The sequence below is a fragment of the Eriocheir sinensis genome, chromosome 24 (genome assembly GCF_024679095.1).
Source record: "Eriocheir sinensis breed Jianghai 21 chromosome 24, ASM2467909v1, whole genome shotgun sequence".
Lineage (NCBI taxonomy): Eukaryota > Metazoa > Arthropoda > Malacostraca > Decapoda > Varunidae > Eriocheir > Eriocheir sinensis.
The window spans coordinates 4,289,694-4,310,878 of NC_066532.1; the positions used below are offsets into that span (position 1 = coordinate 4,289,694).

The window sequence follows — 21,185 nt, forward strand, 5'->3', positions numbered from 1 at the left end:
GGAACGGGGAAGGAAGGAAGGAAGGAAGGAGAAAGGTAGGAAGAAAGGAAGGAAGGAAGGAGGAAAGGAAGGAAGTAGAAAGGGAAACACAGAATGGGAAAACGAAGGATAGGAAGGAAGTAATGAAAAGAGAGGAGGAAGGCATAGGGAGAGGAAGCGATCATGGGTCTGAGAGAGAGAGAAGAGAGACGTCCCAACTCTGTCCTCCGCCCTTGAAGCGACGGAGGCGTGAGGACCTGACTGTCAAACTGCCAAACTTTACCCGCCCACCCGGACACACGTTGACTTACCCCCGCCTCCTCCTGCTGATAAACTACGCCTCCTGTTGTCTCTGGGTCCATCTTAATCGCTTTCTACTTCTACAACTACTATTACTGCTGCTATTGCTACTACAACTACTACTACTTTTAGATGATGAATTCTACTCCCGCCTCCTCCTGCTGATAAACTACGCCTCCTGTTGTCTCTGGGTCCATCTTAATCGCTTTCTACTACCCCAACTATTTCTACTAATGCTACTGCTACTACTATTACTACTACTTTGATACCTGGCGAATTCTACTCCCGCCTCCTCCTGCTGATAAACTACGCCTCCTGCTGTCTCTGGGACCATCTTAATCGCTTTCTACTACCCCAACTATTTCTACTAATGCTACTGCTACTACTATTACTACTACTTTTATACCTGACGAATTCTACCCCCGCCTCCTCCTGGTGATAAACTACGCCTCCTGCTGTCTCTGGGTCCATCTTAATCGCTTTCTAGTACCCCAACTACTTCTACTACTGCTACTGTTACTACTACTACTACTACTTTTATACCTGACGAATTCTACTCTCCCCCCCCCCCCTGGCGTATGTCCCGATTGATTGATTGATTGATTGTAAAAGAAGAAACAGGTAGAGAGGGAGGGGTGCGGACACTATGGGTCGAATTATAAAACATTTCGTCGCCCAAGAACACATATTTGACAAGGCTTTCGTAGAAGTTGTGGGCGTTTCCAGGAGTAGTTTTATGACACTGGTGGTAGTTTGATTCTTCTTCTGTACCGTAAACCAAAAGAAACACTCATTAGAACCCGACTGACCCCCTCTCTGACCTTTAGAAATAGCTGATGTGAGAAGGGAAAGTGTATCATGATATCGACCTATAAGTTGCCTGTTCAGCAGCCCCCAAACCTAAGACGCCGAGAAAGGAAACGAAAGAGCGAGGAAAGAGGACGAGATGATATAGAAGATTATAGAAATAGAGGGACAGAGATACAGGGTGAATAACTTGAAATACATAGATATATAGATAGGGAGGTGAAGATCGGAAATAACAGTGGAAAAGAACGAACAGGGAGGCGGTGGCTGAGCGGCAAGTGTGCAGGAGTGGTGAGTCCGTGGGCCGAGTGTCTGAAGATTACCCTCATGCATTCACCGCCAAGATCTTTAGTCAACTCCTAACTTCAGCGATTTAGGTCAAGAGGAGCACACCGGGGGGCAGCATGGGCCAAGCAAGAGTCACACATCACGGCAGCCACTATAAATAAAATTCACCTGCGCCACTAACGGGCCGGAACCGCCCAAAAGTCTCCTCAAGAGAGACTACCGGCGCTACAGGCGACACCTAAAATAAATAGAACTACTACAGACCGACTAGACTCATATCCTCGTGTGTCCCCGTGTCCAGAGCCTCACCTTGTAGCCTCTGAGGTGCTCCACGGTACAGGTGAGCACGGCGTTGCGTCCGGCCGCCACCGTCACGTTCTCGATCTGGCCGACGAAGCGTGGACCCGGCAGCCCTGCGTCGCCCCCTCCTGCGGGAAGAGGAAGGAAGGGAGAGTTTGAGGGAGGTGATGCTGGGGAGGGAGGGAGATAGATAGGTAGACAGATAGATAGATAGGGATATAGATAGAAAGATAGGAGAATAGATAGAAGAGAGAGAGAGAGAGAGAGAGAGAGAGAGAGAGAGAGAGAGAGAGAGAGAGAGAGAGAGAGAGAGAGAGAGAGAGAGAGAGAGAGAGAGAGAGAGAGAGAGAGAGAGAGAGAGAGAGAGAGAGAGAGAGACAAAAACTTCATAAATTGTAACCATGCACATATATTAGTCGGTAAATCCTCTCTTCCCTTCAACCCAACAACAACAACAACAACAACAACAACAACAACAACAACAACAACAACATCAACACCACCACCACGACCAGTGTTGTTCATATGTTTTAATGTGTTTCGGATGCAAGTGTGATGTTTGATATATGTTAATTTGTGCTGTTTGTTACTATATTTTTTATTTGTTTGTTTGTGTGTGTTTTGGGGGGAGGGGGGTAAGTGTGTGTGTGTGTGTGTGTGTGTGTGTGTGTGTGTGTACATGTCTGTCTCACAACCTGTCCCTACATACACACACACACACACACACACACACATCCAACCCCCCTCCCCCCCCACACCCTCTCCCCCTCTGCTCCCCCCCTCCCACACATAACTTAGTCCGGCGTTATTAAAATTTGAAACACGACATTAAGTGACTTTTTAAATATCTGTTATCCTCGCTGGTGCTGAGGTGAATAATGCCAGCTGGTGTGTTTCCTCTCTTTAGCCTCCTTCCTTCCTTCCTTCCTTCCTTCCTTCCTTCCTTCCTTCCTTTTCTCCCTCCCTCCGTATCAGACGTGGCACAGTGGAGAGCAACGGTGCCAGATTGTCGTACTTAGAGCATCCATTTTACCGGCTTCTGGCACTTAACTATCACCATCAGACATCAGAAATTAGCGACTGTAACGATGAATATAAATAATTCTAGGTATTGTGGCCCAGGAGACAGTTTTTGGGGTGTAGATAGGCAAAAATAAGAGGCTGAACACGACCATCTGGCAACGTTTGTGGAGAGTGACAGAAGTTCAGGAAAAGGGAGGGGGAGGGGGGGGGGAAGATGGGAAAAGAAATCAGGTGCCCGATGAACAATAACTACACCAGAACAACCTACACCATACAACTGTACACTCCTGTCTCTCCTTCTCCCCCACCTGTACCTTCACCACTAACCCACTTCCTACTATACCCTTGATTAAAAGAAGAAAAAAAAGAGGTTAGGGACAGTTCATAGAGTGATTCATGGTTGAAGTGTTCCTTTCCTCTGCGTATGAAGGGAACGTAGGATTTTGTTCAAAGTTAAGGGAATGGGTTAAAAGTAAAGGTTAGGCAGAGGAAGAGGAGAAGGAGGAGGAGGACTAAGAAAGGAAGATGAAAGAAAGAAAAATCAACCACAAACAAAAAACAACAGAGGAGAAGGAGAACGAAGTAACAGAAAGAAGAAGAATCAAGTAGCAACAAAGACAATATTAAAACAACACACTTCATTGTACGTCGCGAGGGTAATAAGCCCATGATCGCTATCCAAGAGAGTCCCGAGTGTTTCTGAGGGTCGCTGGAGGGTCATAAGTTTAACTATACCGTACTCTCAAGGCCAATTTTTCACTATTCCATACTCTCAAGGCCAATTTTTCACTATACCATATTCTCAAGGCCAAATTTTCACTATTCCATACTCTCAAGGCCAATTTTTCACTATACCATATTCTCAAGGCCAATTTTTCACTATTCCATACTCTCAAGGCCAATTTTTCACTATACCATACTCTCAAGGCCAATTTTTCACTATTCCATACTCTCAAGGCCAATTTTTCACTATACCATACTCTCAAGGCCAATTTTTCACTATTCCATACTCTCAAGGCCAATTTTTCACTATACCATACTCTCAAGGCCAATTTTTCACTATACCATACTCTCAAGGCCAATTTTTCACTATACCATACTCTCAAGGCCAATTTTTCACTATACCATATTCTCAAGGCCAATTTTTCACTATTCCATACTCTCAAGGCCAATTTTTCACTATACCATACTCTCAAGGCCAATTTTTCACTATTCCATACTCTCAAGGCCAATTTTTCACTATACCATACTCTCAAGGCCAATTTTTCACTATACCATACTCTCAAGGCCAATTTTTCACTATACCATACTCTCAAGGCCAATTTTTCACTATACCATACTCTCAAGGCCAATTTTTCACTATTCCATACTCTCAAGGCCAATTTTTCACTATACCATACTCTCAAGGCCAATTTTTCACTATACCATACTCTCAAGGCCAATTTTTCACTATTCCATACTCTCAAGGCCACTTTTACACTATACCATACTCTCAAGGCCAATTTTCACTATACCATACTCTCAAGGCCAATTTTTCACTATACCATACTCTCAAGGCCAATTTTTCACTATACCATACTCACAAGGCCAATTTTTCACTATACCAAACTCACAAGGCCAAATTTTCACTATACAATACACAAAAGGCCAATTTTTCACTATACCATACTCTCAAGGCCAATTTTTCACTATACCATACTCTCAAGGCCAATTTTTCACTATACCATATTCTCAAGGCCAATTTTTCACTATACCATACTCTCAAGGCCAATTTTTCACTATACCATACTCTCAAGGCCAATTTTTCACTATACCATACTCTCAAGGCCAATTTTTCACTATACCATACTCTCAAGGCTAATTTTTCACTATACCATACTCTCAAGGCCAATTTTTCACTATACCATATTCTCAAGGCCAATTTTTCACTATACCATACTCTCAAGGCCAATTTTTCACTATACCATACTCTCAAGGCCAATTTTTCACTAATCCATACTCTCAAGGTCAATTTTTCACATCACAGTTAGGTCAGATATACATTTTTCAGTAGGACAGCATGAAAATTCTCCACAACAAATACTAACGAAGGCAGCGTTATGATGCAGCACCCATACACATACAAAACGGCACGTCACACGAGTATCATTCACGTATAATACTCGTCCGCCGGGCAGACTGCGAGGAGGGGGAAGATAAAGTAGAAAATATCTGGAAGTATAACAAATAAAAATAATAATGAAATTCGAAATAAATACTACATTTCCATAGACGATTCCTAGTTAAAGGATAACACATTATTAGTCGTGTTAGATTCTGTTTCGTTCTCATTCGATAAAGGTTTTGAGAGAGAGAGAGAGAGAGAGAGAGAGAGAGAGAGAGAGAGAGAGAGAGAGAGAGAGAGAGAGAGAGAGAGAGAGAGAGAGAGAGAGAGAGAGAGAGAGAGAGAGAGAGAGAGAGAGAGAGAGAGAGAGAGAGAGAGAGAGAGAGAGAGAGAGAGAGAGAGAGAGAGAGAGAGAGAGAGAGAGAGAGAGAGAGAGAGAGAGAGAGAGAGAGAACGTTGACCAGGATATACACTTTGTCATGAGGCGGTCGAGGTTGTCAGATAGGTATGCCGTCAGGGCTGGTCCCTGTGGCGGAGGGTCTGTAACAGCCCACACATAGTGTCTCGCGACCTCCAACACTGAGCACTATAAAACTTAACACCTCGAGCCCCGCGGGGATGGGCGTGTCCAGCACCACAACACTGAGGGATGATGTGTAACATAGGGCAACCCCTCCGCCCTGTTTATTACGATCCTTCCTGACCCAGGCTGAATATCCTTTTATTCGCACATAGTTTTGGGACACATTATTGTCCAGGAAGGTCTCGGACACGAACACTAAGTCAGCGTTGTGCACACGAACGAAGCTGTGCGTGAGCTCGCCTACGTTCGTGTGGAATCCCGCAGATTGGCCGATATAATGCGTAGCTCATCCCAGCACCCTCTGCGCTGCCGGCTGCCATTGAAAGGCATCGCTGTACCAGGGGGGAAGGCCAGGGGCGAGAAGTTTATCCCTTGTTGGTGAGGGTGTAGGCGAGCGTAGAACCCAGGGGGCGGCGAAGGGTGTGTTGAAGCCCGGCGGAGGAAAGCGCCAGGTAGAGCCCCTTAGAAGCTCTATCGTCTTCTGTCGGTCCGCCCTGACAGTTGCTCCCGACAAGTTTGCATGGTGTGGAAACGGCCCTGGCGCGCACACACACACACACACACACACACACACACACATACTCAGGCTGGATTCACACGAGCCACTTTCTAGTGGTCAGTGGCCGCCACAAAATAATGGTCAAAATAGAACACACCCATCTCTATGGGTGCATGCACACAGGCCACTTTTTTGTGGTCGCCACAAAACAGTGGCGAGTTGTGGCGGGCGGAGCCATTTTTCCGCCCACGCCACTGTGGCCAGCGATAGCTACCGTTGTTTCTAATGGCAGCGTGCACACGAGCCACTATCGGCGGCCACCACCCTGCCACCCGCCGCTTTCCCTCTGTCTTGACACTTGAACACCTGAATTTTAACTGTCGTAATGATGTATAAGTATGACCTTCACGCGTAACTTGTGTTCAGGATATAATGGATAAGCTCTTATGTGCTTTCAGAACCAATGTTTCATTTCGTTTCACAGTTTTGCATATTAATTGATTCTGGTTTGGATTAATTACTGAATGTGGTAGTTTTATTTACCCGGAAGTAGAAAGGGGAAAATGTTATGTAGCCGCAAAGACAGCTGAATTATGTCAATAAATTACATCTAATGTGACTTAATATTCTTGTTCAGTCTTATTTCAAAATTACCGCAAGTCTCTCTTCTACTGGGACACACTTCCTCATGTTGATGTCCCGCCGTGTTATACGTGGACTAATTATTGTCATAAGATGATTAAACCTATCCTGTGACCTCCTGAAGTAGTAAAAAAATTATCGTGTTCTTTTAGCTCTGTAAATAATGTGTGGAATGCTACACGCAGTAGTCTGTTGCTAAGTATATATGGGGTGAACCCGTGGGTTTCTTCAGCGCTTTTTGCCAAGAGAGCACAGACAGCTGCTGCCTCTACGAGATCCATAACGCCACGTGCTGACCTCATTAGTGGCTGCCACCGAGTGGCTCGTGTGCATGGTGCACCTACCCACCATTTTTCGTGGCGACCATTTTTTGTGGTGGCCACTGACCACTAAAAGTGTCTCGTGTGAACCCAGCCTCACTCACTCACTCACGCACGCACGCACGCACGCACTCACATAGCGAACACGTTAAATTCTTATTTCGCCTCGGTTTTTAATAGTAATTATACCGATACTTCTGCTGTTCCTAACTCTATTGAAAATCCCAGTCATACCCTCCCTGACTTTGAAATCAGTACAGATGAGGTTTTCAAAGCGCTGCAGTTACTTAAAACCAACAAAAGTCCAGGACCTGATAAAATATATCCAAAATTACTTGAAGAAGTATCAAGAGAGATACTCAGACCTTTAACAATGCTATGTAATATGTCTTTGCACCATGGTATCGTTCCTAGTGATTGGAAAATGGCTTGCGTAACACCCATTTAAAAAAAAAGGCGACCGAAAATTACAGGATAATTACAGGCCAATTAGCTTAACTTCAGTTATTGGTAAATTATTTGAGACAATTATTCGAGATAAAGTAGTTAACTACCTAGAGTGTAATTCGCTGATCCTGGACTCGCAACATGGTTTCCGTAACAATAGATCTTGTTTGTCGAATTCTATAACGTTCTATAACGAGCTTTTAGCAGTCTATGATGTTTCTAAATCACTTGATATTATTTATTTGGACTTCCAGAAGGCGTTTGATAAAGTCCCACACTACAAGTTGCTTCATAAAATCAAGGAAATAGGTATCGGGGGTAAGCTTCACGAATGGATCAAGCACTGGCTAAGCAATAGAAAGCAAAGAGTTGTAATAAATGGAGTGACCTCTGAGTGGATGCCAGTCACTAGTGGTGTCCCTCAAGGGTCTGTCCTGGGACCCGTTCTCTTCGTCATTTACATCAACGACATTGACCTTGGTCTCAATAATTTCATTAGTAAATTTGCGGACGACACGAAAATCGGCAATGCGGTACTTACAGAATGTGACAGGCGGAGCCTACAAGAAGATTTGCGTAAAATATCAGATTGGTCAGTAAAATGGGAAATGCCTTTTAATATAAACAAGTGCCAGATTCTGCAGGTTGGATCTAGAAATATAAAGAAGGACTATGAAATGTGCGGCGTTAAAGTTAAAGGCGTTCACTTGGTCAAAGATCTTGGCGTCACAGTCGCGTCTAACCTCAAGTTTTCCCAGCAGTGCAACGAGTCCGTTAAAAAAGCAAACAGGATGATCGGTTTGATTAAGATAAATTTTTCATTCAAGAATAAAGATGTTATACTACCTTTGTATAATAGTTTCGTCAGACCTCATTTGGAGTATGCCGTGCAGTTTTGGTCTCCCCACCATGCGAAAGATTTTGCTAAATTAGAAGGTGTTCAACGTAGAGCAACCAAGATGATTCCTTCATTATGAAACAAACCCTACGAGGAAAGGCTGTCACATCTAAACCTGTTTTTTCTTTAAAAACGCCGCCTCAGAGGAAAACTGATCGAGTGCTTTGAAATACTTAACGGTTTTACCAACGTGGATCCGACCAAGCTGTTTGTGATGGATGATTCGACGCGAACGAGAAATAATGGCGCTAAACTCTAATGTAGACAAATTCATTCAGATTACACAAAATTCTTCTTCACTAATAAGAACATAAGAACATAAGAACGCAGGAGTCTACAAGAGGCCGGTAGGCCTGTACGAGGCAGCTCCTTTGACCCTAAGCTCCCGTGTATCTAACCCCACCTAATATCGCTGTCCATGAATTTATCTAGTCTATTTTTGAATGTGACAATTGTATTGGCACTCACCACATGACTGCTAAGCCTATTCCACTCATCCACCACCCTGTTAGTAAACCAATTTTTGCCTATGTCCCTGTTGAATCTGAATTTATCCAGTTTAAACCCGTTACTTCGTGTCCTACCCAGTTCTCTTACCAACAAAACCTTATGAATGTCTCCCTTATTAAAGCCCTTCATCCATTTATAAACCTCGATCATGTCTCCACGCACCCTTCGCCTTTCTAGAGTTGTCGTTCGAGATTGGAACAGATTACCACCATCAGTGGTGCAGTGTAACTCGATTGCACTGTTTAAGAATAATCTTGACCGCTGTCTCCTCCATCTAAATGTTCACTAGGTCAGTTTCAACGCCATGGTGACCGCATAACAACTGTCACTTAGGTTTAGGACAGACCACCTCATCTCTCTCTCTCTCTCTCTCTCTCTCTCTCTCTCTCTCTCTCTCTCTCTCTCTCTCTCTCTCTCTCTCTCTCTCTCTCGCCAGGTGTGCAGGAGTAATAGGCCCCGAACAGGTAACAGGTAAGGTGAGGCTCAGGGGATGAACGGGTCTGTTTTAGGGGATCACAGGTAAATCTACTAATTGCAAGCTAATGCGCTCCGGCCAGCCAGATGCGACCACGTTAGGGAAAGTGAGGCGTCCAGGTGTGTTAATATTGACCTGTGTGGGTGGTGGGGAGGGGGGAAGGAGGGGGGGGATGTATGAATCTGTGTGTGTGTGTGTGTGTGTGTGTGTGTGTGTGTGTGTGTGTCGTTTAATTTGGGTCATTGTTTTGGTTGTTAATTTGTAGCCTTTCTTCTTTTTTTTTTTCTTCTTGTCTCTCGCTGTCTGTCTGTCTATCTGTATGTGTGTTTGTGTTGTGTGCGTGGGGTCATTGTGTGAGGCTGTGTGCGTGTGTAGGGGGGGGTCATTGTGTGTGTGTGTGTGGGGGGGGGGTCGTTTTGTGTGTGTGTGTGTGTGTGTGTGTGTGTGTGTGTGTGTGTGTGTGTGTGTGTGTGTGTTTGGTTGCTTTGTATTCATATCTTGTATCTTAATCTCTAGTTTATCTTTCATGTCCGTGTGTTAGTCCTGTCTGTCTATCTGTCTGTCTGTGTCTTCTTCCTGTCTTCTCCCCTTTATATTCTGACCTCTTGTTTCTGAAGGGGTAAAGGACAAGAGGAAAGAGAAAAGTCAAGGAGGAGGAGGAGGAGAAGGAGGAGGAGGAGGAGGAGGAGGAGGAGGAGGAGGAAGCAGGAACAAGAACGAGAGAAATCAGAGTATGGGAGATTGGGATAACTGAAGGATGAAGGTGAGGAAAGGGAAGGGAGAAGGAGGTGGAGAAAAAAAAATGGAATGGATGGAAAAGTCGATATGCAAAAAGAAAAAAAAGGAGGGAAATTAAGGAAAGGAAAGGGATAGGAAAGGAAAAGGAAGGAGGAGAAAATACATAGACGGATATATATATATATATATATATATATATATATATATAGAGAGAGAGAGAGAGAGAGAGAGAGAGAGAGAGAGAGAGAGAGAGAGAGAGAGAGAGAGAGAGAGAGAGAGAGAGAGAGAGAGAGAGAGAGAGAGAGAGAGAGAGAGAGAGAGAGAGAGAGAGAGAGAGAGAGAGAGAGAGAGAGAGAGAGAGAGAGAGAGAGAGAGAGAGAGAGAGAGAGAGAGAGAGAGAGAGAGAGAGAGAGAGAGAGAGAGAGAGAGAGAGAGAGAGAGAGAGAGAGAGAGAGAGAGAGAGAGAGAGAGAGAGAGAGAGAGAGGGGGGGGGGGGGGGGGCAGGCAAAGTCGTATACCAGGTGTCTCCCTTCCCACTGGTGTTAAGGTCGGGGCTATCAAACATGCACTCACACATTCTTAGTGATGGGTCTGTCTTTCTTATGCCAGAGTCACGGTTATGCCCTTAAGGTGACATTCTGGCCCTCTGTCTGTGTGTGTGTGTGTGTGTGTGTGTGTGTGCCGCCCTGTCGATCCGTGGCACTTGGTTTTAATAGAGACGAGGTGATTTAGAGTTTTAGAAAGATAGACAGATGAATGAATAGGTAGATAGATTGATAAATAGATAGATAAATAGGTGAATAGATAAATAGATAGATGAATAGATATATAGATAGATACATGGATTGATAAATAGAAAGATAGATTGATAGATAAGTAGGTAGGTAGGTAGAGGGAATAGAGAATGAAGAACAGAGCATGAGGAGGAGATTTTGAAGGAGGGAGAATGAAGATGAGAGAATGAAGAAGAATGAAAAAAAGAGAATGAAGAAGAGAAAATGTAGAGGAGAGAATAAAGAACAGAATGGAGAGGAGAGAATGAAAAGGAGAAGAGAGAGAGAGAGAGAGAGAGAGAGAGAGAGAGAGAGAGAGAGAGAGAGAGAGAGAGAGAGAGAGAGAGAGAGAGAGAGAGAGAGAGAGAGAGAGAGAGAGAGAGAGAGAGAGAGAGAGAGAGAGAGTGTGTAATCATCATTCTTGTTGTTATTGTTGTTGTTGTTTATCATTTGTGTCGCATGCATCGATTTCATTTTCACCTGTTTGAAGATTACCTGAGCGAGATACTTTTAATTAACTCACTTTTTTTTTGGTATTGAAGGCCAGAGGGAAAATGGAGGGGGGGAGGAGGGGAGGGGGGAAGAGGGGAGGGGGGGAGGAGATGACGTGGCATGGGTGCAAAATAAAATAAAAACTAATGTGAAAAAAAACAGAGAGAGAGAGAGAGAGAGAGAGAGAGAGAGAGAGAGAGAGAGAGAGAGAGAGAGAGAGAGAGAGAGAGAGAGAGAGAGAGAGAGAGAGAGAGAGAGAGAGAGAGAGAGAGAGAGAGAGAGAGAGATCGGATGACTCCATTTTATTTTATTTTTTTTGTTTTTAATGCACGCGCTGGAGTTTTTTTTTAATTTGTTGTTTTATTATTATTCATCTTTAGTAATAGTGTTGTTGTTGTTGTTGTTGTTGTTGTTGTTTTTGTTCTTCATCTTTTTCATCATCTTTTTTTATTATTATTATTATTATTATTATTATTATTATTATTATTATCATTACTACTCTACTACTACTACTACTACTACTACTACTACTACTTCTATTACTACTACCACTACCACACACACTACTACTACTACACACACACACACACTTTTACACACACACACACTTTTACACACACACACACTTTTACACACACACTTTTACACACACACACACACACACACACACACACACACACACACACACACACACACACACACACACACACACACACACACACACACACACACACACACACACACACACACACACACACATATACAAAGGGATTAAGAGAGACACAAACCTGTTATTTTTTCCTTCGATATAAAACCTTTAAATCGATTCTTTGGGTTTAGTCTTAGAGAAAATATTTAAGACGGAATTTTTGCGCGTCTGTTTGTGTGTGTGTGTGTGGAGAGAGAGAGAGAGAGAGAGAGAGAGAGAGAGAGAGAGAGAGAGAGAGAGAGAGAGAGAGAGAGAGAGAGAGAGAGAGAGAGAGAGAGAGAGAGAGAGAGAGAGAGAGAGAGAGAGAGAGAGAGAGAGAGAGAGAGAGAGAGAAATCCGTACCTATGCATATTTTAGTGACTTTGCTCCCTCTGGCCTCACCACCACCACCACCACCACCACCACCACCACCATGAGTCCCCCCATCACCACCACCATCACTACAACCACTGTACCACCACTATCACTACCACTTGAACACCACTTTCACCACCACCACCGAAAAAAACACCAAAAACAACAAGTTACACACAAAAAAAACAAATAATAACAAGAGAGAGAGAGAGAGAGAGAGAGAGAGAGAGAGAGAGAGAGAGAGAGAGAGAGAGAGAGAGAGAGAGAGAGAGAGAGAGAGAGAGAGAGAGAGAGAGAGAGAGAGAGAGAGAGAATCTATTACATTACCAAAAATTCCCCTTGTAGGAAGACACCTTCAGGACCCTCTGGAAATGCAAATTAGGAGGGGAATAACATGCCGGAGGAGGAGGAGGAGGAGGAAGAGGAGGAAGATGAAGAGGAGAGGAGAGGAGAGGGAGGGAGGGGAAAGAAGGAAAGAGGAGACTAGAGGTGAGGAATGGAGAGGCAATAGACGAGAGGATAGAGGAGATAAGGGAAAAGAAGAGAGATGAAAAGAGAAGAGAAGAGAAGGGAAGAGGAGAAGGAATGTTAAAAGTGGAGAGGAGAGAAGATAAGAGAAGACAAGGGAAGAGTAGAGAAGAGATGAGAGGTGAAGAGAGGAAAGGGAGAAAAAGCAGGGAAAGAAAGATAGAGGAGAGAAGAGAAAAATGAGAGAAGGAAAGGGACGAGAAAAGAATAGGATAGGAGGAAGTAGTAGTAGTAGTAGTAGTAGTAGTAGTAGTAGTAGTAGTAGCACTCTTTCACACACGATCACTTACCTGTCATAAAGAGGAGCAGGAGGGGAAGGAGCCGCCACCACGGGGAACCAGAAGCCACCAGGTGCATTGTGGTCACTCGTAGACGCTGGGCGGGCAGACGCAAGGGTTGGGAGGCTGCTGGACTGAGAGGCGAAGACGGAGATGGAGCGGAGATGATGCTAGGTTGATGGTCACTCTCTTTTCTTCTTTTTTTGGGGCGTGTTCAAGTGGTGGTGTTTGTGGTGATGAAAGTGGTGTTGATGGTGTTGGTGTTTGATAGGAGTTTTTGATCTTTGCTCTTTGTTTGTTATTGATGTTATTGAAGGTGGTTGTGGTGGTGTTGCTGTTTGTTTGTTTGTTTGTTGTTTGTGTTGTTTGTGTCGTTTGCTTGTTTTACTGTTATTGTTGTTGCTGTCTGTGTTACTGTTGTTGTTGTTATTTGTGTTTCTTTGTTTTTCTGTTGTTTTTGGTATCTGTTTTACTTTTCGCGTTTGTTGTTTGTGTTGCTCCTCCTTTGTTTCTCTTGTGTTGCGTCTTTTTTTTATTTTTTTTATTTTTCTATGTATGCGAATCTTTTTGTTTTCCCTTGCTGCTATTTTCTTTTCTTTTCTTTTATTTTGTTTTGTTCTCGTATTCTTTTCTTTTGTCTCGTCCTTTGTTGAGCTTAGTCACTTTTGTTTCTTCTTTTTTTATTTTTTTTCTATTTTATTTTGGGTGTAAATCTATTCTTTTTAATCTTATTTTTCTATGTCTCTCCCTCCTACTCTCTTTCTCTCTCTGTCTCACTCTCTCTCTCACCCTATAATAATTTCCGTTTCCAAAGTGAGTGAGTTATTTTTTTCTTCCTTTTTTCCTTCTTAATCACCTTGCTATTTTTTTCCTTTTCACTCACTACGAAATCGATGTAGAGTTAGTCTTTTTTTTTTTTCAAGTGCTTCGGCGTTCAACATTTGGATCACAGTTTCGTATAAGAGCACAGAATCGTTTACTTATATATCAATCTCAGTTTCTTAATCACGTCTTTTATCAATTTATAATATATTTTCTTTTCCCTTTTCCCCTTGTTATAATCTTGCGCGCTGTCTTCCTTTTCTTTATTATTCTATTCCTTTCTTAGTGTCTTTCTATCTGATTTTCTTTGTCTTTCCTTATTTATCATCTTTTATCCCTTTCTTAATGTCTGTCTTTCTTGTTAACTTTCTTCCTTACTTGCTATTTTCAGTGACCTTTTCATCTCTTGTCTTTCCTACACTTTTTAATTTTTTCACTCAAGTCTTCCCGCCACTGACTGAGTTCGTGTGTGTGTATGTGTGTGTATGTGTGTGTTTGTGTGCACGTCAGTCACTTCACAGCTACTTGATGACGATGAGATAGCGAGATGTGCGTGTGTGTGTGTGTGTGTGTGTGTGTGTGTGTAGGTGTGTGTGTGTGTGTAGGTGTGTGTGTGCGTGTGTCAATCGAGGTGGCACAAAACGAAGTGGAGACAAAAGTAGAATGATCAATTTGTCTGGTTTTTTCTGTGATTCTTGTTGTTTGTTTGTCTTAAATTGTTTGTTTGTTTTCTTTAGTCTTTTCTATGAGTGTTATTTCTCGTTCGTGTCCTGATCTGTTGTTTATTTCGTTTATTTGTTTATTTTTTCCTGTCTTGAGTCACGCGCGAGACGACTTTTTCAAGAATGTCACGTTTTTTTTTCTTTTAGTGATGTTGGTTACTTCAGGAAGCAAACGTCATCACTTTTTGGGATCTAAACGTTAGGATCTAAACATCACAAAATTTCTTCTTTTCTTCTTTTAGTGATGTTGGTTATTTCTGGAAGCAAACGTCATCACTTTTTGGGATCTAAACGTTAGGATCTAAACATCACAAAATTTCTTCTTTTCTTCTTTTAGTGATGTTGGTTATTTCTGGAAGCAAACATCATCACTTTTTGGGAGCTGAACGTCAGGATCTAAACGTTACAAAATTTCTTCTTTTCTTCTTTTAGTGATAGTTATTTCAGGGTGCAAACATCATCACTTTTTGGGAGCTGAACGTCAGGATCTAAACGTTACAAAATTTCTTCTTTTCTTCTTTTAGTGATAGTTATTTCAGGGTGCAAACGTCATCACTTTTTGGGAGCTGAACGTCAGGATCTAAACGTTACAAAATTTCTTCTTTTCTTCTTTTTATGATGTTGTTTCACTTCAGGAGCTAAGCGTCATTCACTTCACTCTTTCCTTCTCATCTTGGCGTCACAGAGAGGAAGATTTATTGATACGGTATTCATTTTCTGTTTCCGCATGTTTGTTTTTCTCTTGATATGCTTATTCTTGTTTTCTGATAAATATGTTGGCTTTTGTTTTTCATTTAATATCCTTTCTTTTCTTTTTCAATTAATATTCTTTCTTTTGTTTTTCAATTTAATATTCTTTCCTATCTTTTTCAATTGAGATACTTTCTTTTCAATTTTTATGTTTACTCTAAGATAAAAACCGCATATCTGTCACTCTCTCTTCGTATTTATGCCTCAGAGTAAGAAAACAAAATCAAAAGTCCCATTATCCATCACCATTCACATGTAATTTTCTTCTCTCTAACTCAAAATACTTACTTCAAGATCTAAACTCAACCACACATCGTTTTCTTTCTCTCAGTCACGATGTTTACTCTGATATCTAAACTTCATCACACATCGCTTTTCTGTCTCTCAATTACGATGTTTACTTTGATATCTAAACTTCATCACATCGCTTTTCCTTCTTTCAAAATGTTAACTTCAAGATCTAAACTGCACCACAAATCGCTTTTCTTCTCTCTCTCAAAATATTTACCTTCAAGATCTAAGCTCCACACATCGCGTCTCACTCTCTCATCATCCTTACTTCAGAGACCAAGAAAGGACGCAAAGAATATAAAAAGATCCGATCCCACTGCAGGTCCGCGAAGCAACATCAGCAGCTCTAGACGTCACACAGGTGGGTTCAGATGTGCGTCCAGGTGTGTGTCAGGTGTATCAAGCCTCGTCTCGCCTCCCACACCTGCAAAGAGATCAATGGGAGATGAAAGATGTGTGGAGGTAAAAGATAAAGGAGAAAGCAAACGGGAGAGGAAGTTGCCATTGCTGTAAGTTGGATGAAGAGACAGACTTGCGTGGATGGGTCGAAGTAAAAACATAGGAAATATATATATTGATCTAGGGACGCCAGAAGAAGAGGGGTTAGGTGCAGAGCTTGAATAGGGAGAAAAAAAATATATCCACATGCTGAGAGACATTTAAAGGGAAGACGAGATAAGAGGGGAAAGGAATAGACTGGGATAGACTGTGTAAGAGATGGATGGATAGATAAAGATAGATAGATAGATAGATAGATAGATAGACTGATTGATAGAGATAAAGAGATATTAATAGATAGATAGATAGACTGATAGATAGAGAGAGATTAATAGATAGATAGATAGACTGATTGATAGAGAGAGAGAGAGAGAGAGAGATAGATAGAGAGAGAGAGAGAGATAGACTGATTGATAGAGAGAGAGAGAGAGAGATGAGTAGATATATAGACTGATAGATAGAGAGAGATTAATAGATAGATAGATAGACTGACTGATAGAGAGAGAGAGAGATGAGTATATAGATAGATTGATAGATAGAGATAAAGAGATATTAATAGATTGATAGATCGATAGACAGATATATAGATAGATAGATAGACAGATAGATAGATAGAGCGCAAAGACGAAAGATGAAAGGTCAGTGAAAATAAAAAGTAAGGAAGAAAGTAAATAAGAAAGACAAATATTGATAAAGAAGAAAACGATAATTGATAAATGAAAGACAAAGGAAATTAAAGACAGACATTAAGAAAGGAACAGAAAGAATAAATAAAAGAAAAAAACCAGAGAGAGAGAGAGAGAGAGAGAGAGAGAGAGAGAGAGAGAGAGAGAGAGAGAGAGAGAGAGAGAGAGAGAGAGAGAGAGAGAGAGAGAGAGAGAGAGAGAGAGAGAGAGAGAGAGAGAGAGAGAGAGAGAGAGAGAGAGAGAGAGAGAGAGAGAGAGAGAGAGAGAGAGAGAGAGAGAGAGAGAGAGAGATTAAGGGAAGGGAATAGAAGAGAAGAGTAGAAAAGAGAAGAAAAAAAGAGAGAGGAGAAAAGAAGAGAAGAGAAGAGAAGGGAAGAGAGAGAGAGAGAGAGAGAGAGAGAGAGAGAGAGAGAGAGAGAGAGAGAGAGAGAGAGAGAGAGAGAGAGAGAGAGAGAGAGAGAGAGAGAGAGAGAGAGAGAATATTTCATCCAGCACTCTGCATGGGTTACAAGAAGGGCTGAGTGAGGCGAGAGAAAGAATGCAAAATGTATAGGCAGATGACACGAAAGAAAACACTCGACTCGTACTCAATACAGACATAGTACCAACATAGTACCAACATAGTACCAACCGGATTTGAATATTGTCTTGGGAATTTCTATCCCTATTTTTTTAATCAGTAGTTATTTGGGTTTTCCTTTGTATACCTTTTTACGCTTAACTGCCTTTTTTTTCTCTCTTTTTTTTTTTTTTTACATTAAAGGATACGGCTCAAGGGCAACAAAAAGGGTACAAAAAAAAGCCCGCTACTCTCCGCTCCCACAAAAATAAATAGTAAAGAGTAGCCAAGAGGGAGGTCAATTTCGGGTGTTTAAGTTATTGTAGTTTCAAGTTATCGTTGTTATCGTTTTGAGTTATCACATTTACGTTATTCATATCGGTATTGGTACAGTTTCAAGTCACCAAATTTTCGTTATTATTATTCTGGTTCTTATTTCAGGTTCTCTCGTTCCGGTTACCAGTATAAAACGTGTCCCGCGAACCTTGATCTTTGAGACGTACTGTTGTTGTTGTTGTTGTTGTCGTTGTTGCTGAAAGGTTGAAGTACATTTTTGGTGGTTGATGCGTGTGTGTGTGTGTGTGTGTGTGTGTGTGTGTGTGTGTGTGTGTGTGTGTGTGTGTGTGTGTGTGTGTGTGTGTGTGTGTGTGTGTGTGTGTGTGTGTGTGTGTGTGTGTGTGTGTGTGTGTGTGTGAGAGAGAGAGAGAGAGAGAGAGAGAGAGAGAGAGAGAGAGAGAGAGAGAGAGAGAGAGAGAGATGTGTCTCAGGATAAACACATTAATCAAGATGGACTCAGAATGTTCTTTTTCCTCTCCTTCACAAACTTCTAAGTATCAGACGTCATGGTAACGCGTCTGTGCTCATCTTGCGAGGGAGGAATGCGAGGTGCTACAGATTTTTTTTTTTTGTTCCTCTTTTTCTTGTTTTTGTTAATTTTAGAGAGAAGGATTGCGACAAGTTTTTCAACGTAATTGTTTCTTCTTTTAATTTTGATCCTTATTTTTTCTCTGGCTCTTGTTTTTGTTGTTGTTCTTCTTGTTCTTGTTGATGTTATGTCCTTGCTCGAGTACTTCTGCCTGTTCTTCCAATCCTTGTTTTTGTGCTTGATCTTTTTGTTGATGTTTTTTTATTGTTCCTCTTCCTTTTCTTATTTTCCTCCTCCTCCTCCTCCTCCTCCTCCTCCTCCTCCTCCTCCTCCTCCTCCTCTCTTTCGCCGTCCATGCTTTTTCATTCTCACTTTGAAGGCCGTCCCAAGAGTCATGGTTTTCTTATTCTCTCTCTCTCTCTCTTACTTTCTTCCTGGCGTCTTTTTCCATCCCTGAGAGAGAGAGAGAGAGAGAGAGAGAGAGAGAGAGTGAGAGAGAGAGAGAGAGAGAGAGAGAGAGAGAGAGAGAGAGAGAGAGAGAGAGAGAGAGAGAGAGAGAGAGAGATTAGGGAATTCATCATTTTGGATATAAGGTAATTGAAACAGTCATATACGTGGGCAGTGAGGGGACGCTGAAGGCGATGAAACAAGCCTTGGAAGGGGAGAGAGAGGAAGAGGAGGAGGAGGAGGAGGAGGAGGAGGAGGAGGAGGAGGAGGAAGAGGTAGATGAGCAGGAAGAATACTAGATGGAGAGTGTGGAAAACGAAAGGAAGAGGAGGAAGAGGAGGAGAATGAGTAGGAGAAGGAAGAAGAAGAAGAAGAAGAAGAAGAAGAAGAAGAAGAAGAAGAAGAAGAAGAAGAAGAAATACATGAATGATTAGGAAGAAGAGAACAAGAGGGAGTGTGGAAAAGGAGAAAAACAAAGAGGAAAAAGAGGAGAAGGAGGAAGAGGAGGACGAGGACTAGATGACTTAATGAAGAGTGCGGAAAAGGAAGAGAAGAGAAGGAAAAGATGATGCAAGAGAGTAAGGAAGAGAAAAGAAGAGAAAGAATAATGGGATGAAGAGTATATGGAAACTAAGAATGAGGAAGAACAGGAAGAGGGACAGAACTAAGAAGAAGAAGAAGAGGAAGAAGAAAAATAAGAAGAGGAGAAAGAAGAAGAAGAAGAAGAGGAGGACGAGGATTTGAGTTGTCCCAGAGACCCTGATTGAAGCTTGACAGAGGGGGGACCTGGACGAGAGATGACCTGCCTAGCGGACTTGAATGGACTATATATGAACAGAAATTTGATGGAAGAGGAGAAGAGAAACAGGAAGGAGGAGAAGAGAGAAAGGAGAGGGCAAGGGTGGTAGCCTGTACAGAGGGAGAGAAACACGGAATGAGGAGAAGGAGGAGGAAGAGAGGAGTAGGAATAGGAGGAGAACAGAGAAAGGAGAGGGCAAGGATGGTAGGCTGTACAGAAGGAAAGAAACACGGGATGAGGATGAGGAGGAGGAGGAGGAGGAGAGGAGATAATGCAGAGAGGAAGAGAGAAAGAGATATAGGATGAGGAAGAAAGTGCGTCCAGGGAATTACTTAGAATAATATGAAAAGAGAGAAGAGAAGGAAAGTGCAAAGATTAGATAAGTTGGATAAGCAATGGATAATTAGGATTGGAAGATTAGAAAGAGCGAGGAAGGATAACAAAGATAAATATAAGGAGGAAAAGAAAGAGAAAATAGGAGAAAAGCAGAAAACAATATGCAGGAAAACAAAGAAAATATAAAATAGGTGTCTAGGAGCGGAAAATAAGGGAAAGAAAGAGGTGGGAAAGAGAGAGAGAGAGAGAGAGAGAGAGAGAGAGAGAGAGAGAGAGAGAGAGAGAGAGAGAGAGAGAGAGAGAGAGAGAGAGAGAGAGAGAGAGAGAGAGAGAGAGAGAGAGAGAGAGAGAGAGAGAGAGAGAGAGAGAGAGAGAGAGAGAGAGAGAGAGAGAGTAATTAGGTAAGGTAAAAGAGAGGAAGAGAGAAAGGAAGGAAGAAAAAAACTACACAATATAAAGGAAATTAAGAGCTAGGCTGGAGTAGGCAAGTGTGAGAGAGGACGAGAAGGTGGAGGGAGAAAAGAGAAGGCATTAATTAGTAGGTAAAAAGGAAGGAAGGAAATAAAATAAAAACTAACGACAAAAGTAAATAAAGGAAGAAAAGAAATTAGGCTGAGTAGGCGAGTGAGGGAAAGGAGGAAGAAGGGGCAGGGGGAGACAAATAGCAAGAAGGGAAGAAAGGGTTTAAGGATGAGCGGAAAGGAAGAAAAAAAAAGAAAAAAGAAGAAAGAAATTAAGGTTAGAATGCGGAGGCGAGGGGGGTAGAGGGGGTGGGTGAGGGGAATGGTTACAAAAAAAAAAGAGAAGAAGGAAGAAGGAAGGAAGGAAGAAATAAATAGAAACATGGAAGTAAATAAGAAAGGGAGAAAAAAAATTAGATGTAGGTTGGAGTAGGCGAGTTGTGTAGAGGAGGAGGAAGAGGAGGGAGAGAGGAGGAGGAGGAGGAGATGGAAGGGAGGAGGAAGAACGCAATACCAAGAAGAGAAGAAGAAAGGAAGGAAGGAAATAAGAAAAACAAGGAAAAAAAGGAAATAGTGGCGATAGTAAATAAAGAAAGGAAGAAAATTAGGGGAAGCGACTAAAGTAGAGGAGGAGGAGGAGTAGGAGGAGGAAGGGGGTGGTGGTAGAGAAGGCAATAGAAGGAAGGAGGAAGGGAAGGAAGGAAGGAAGGAGGTGAGGTCGGGGCTGGAAGAGGAAAGGATGAAGAAAAGTTACAAAATAAATTAAAAAAAGGAAGAAAAGGTATAAGGAGAGGGGAGGGAGGTGAATGGGACTGGGAAAGGAGGAAGGAGAGGGGAAAACAAGAAATAGGAGGAACAGAAGAAAAACAAAGGAAGAAAGAATGAAAAAAAGCTAAAGAAGA

At 42.2% G+C, this 21,185-nt stretch overlaps 1 protein-coding gene across 5 annotated transcripts in view; it reads right to left on the reverse strand.

The window, feature by feature from the left end:
• Nucleotides 1-21,185, reverse strand: part of LOC127002795 (neurotrimin-like) — a 176,029-nt gene that overhangs the window by 69,584 nt on the left and 85,260 nt on the right. For all 5 annotated transcript variants that reach the window (XR_007756549.1, XM_050869000.1, XM_050868998.1 and 2 more), the window contains exons 2-3: nucleotides 13,060-16,056; nucleotides 1,684-1,802 (exon numbers count right to left, since the gene is read on the reverse strand). Coding sequence is in view for 4 of the 5 variants with exons in the window: in XM_050869000.1 (XP_050724957.1) it covers nucleotides 1,684-1,802; nucleotides 13,060-13,126 (186 nt within the window). In the remaining variant the exon portion in view is untranslated. The remainder of the gene's footprint in view (nucleotides 1-1,683; nucleotides 1,803-13,059; nucleotides 16,057-21,185) is intronic.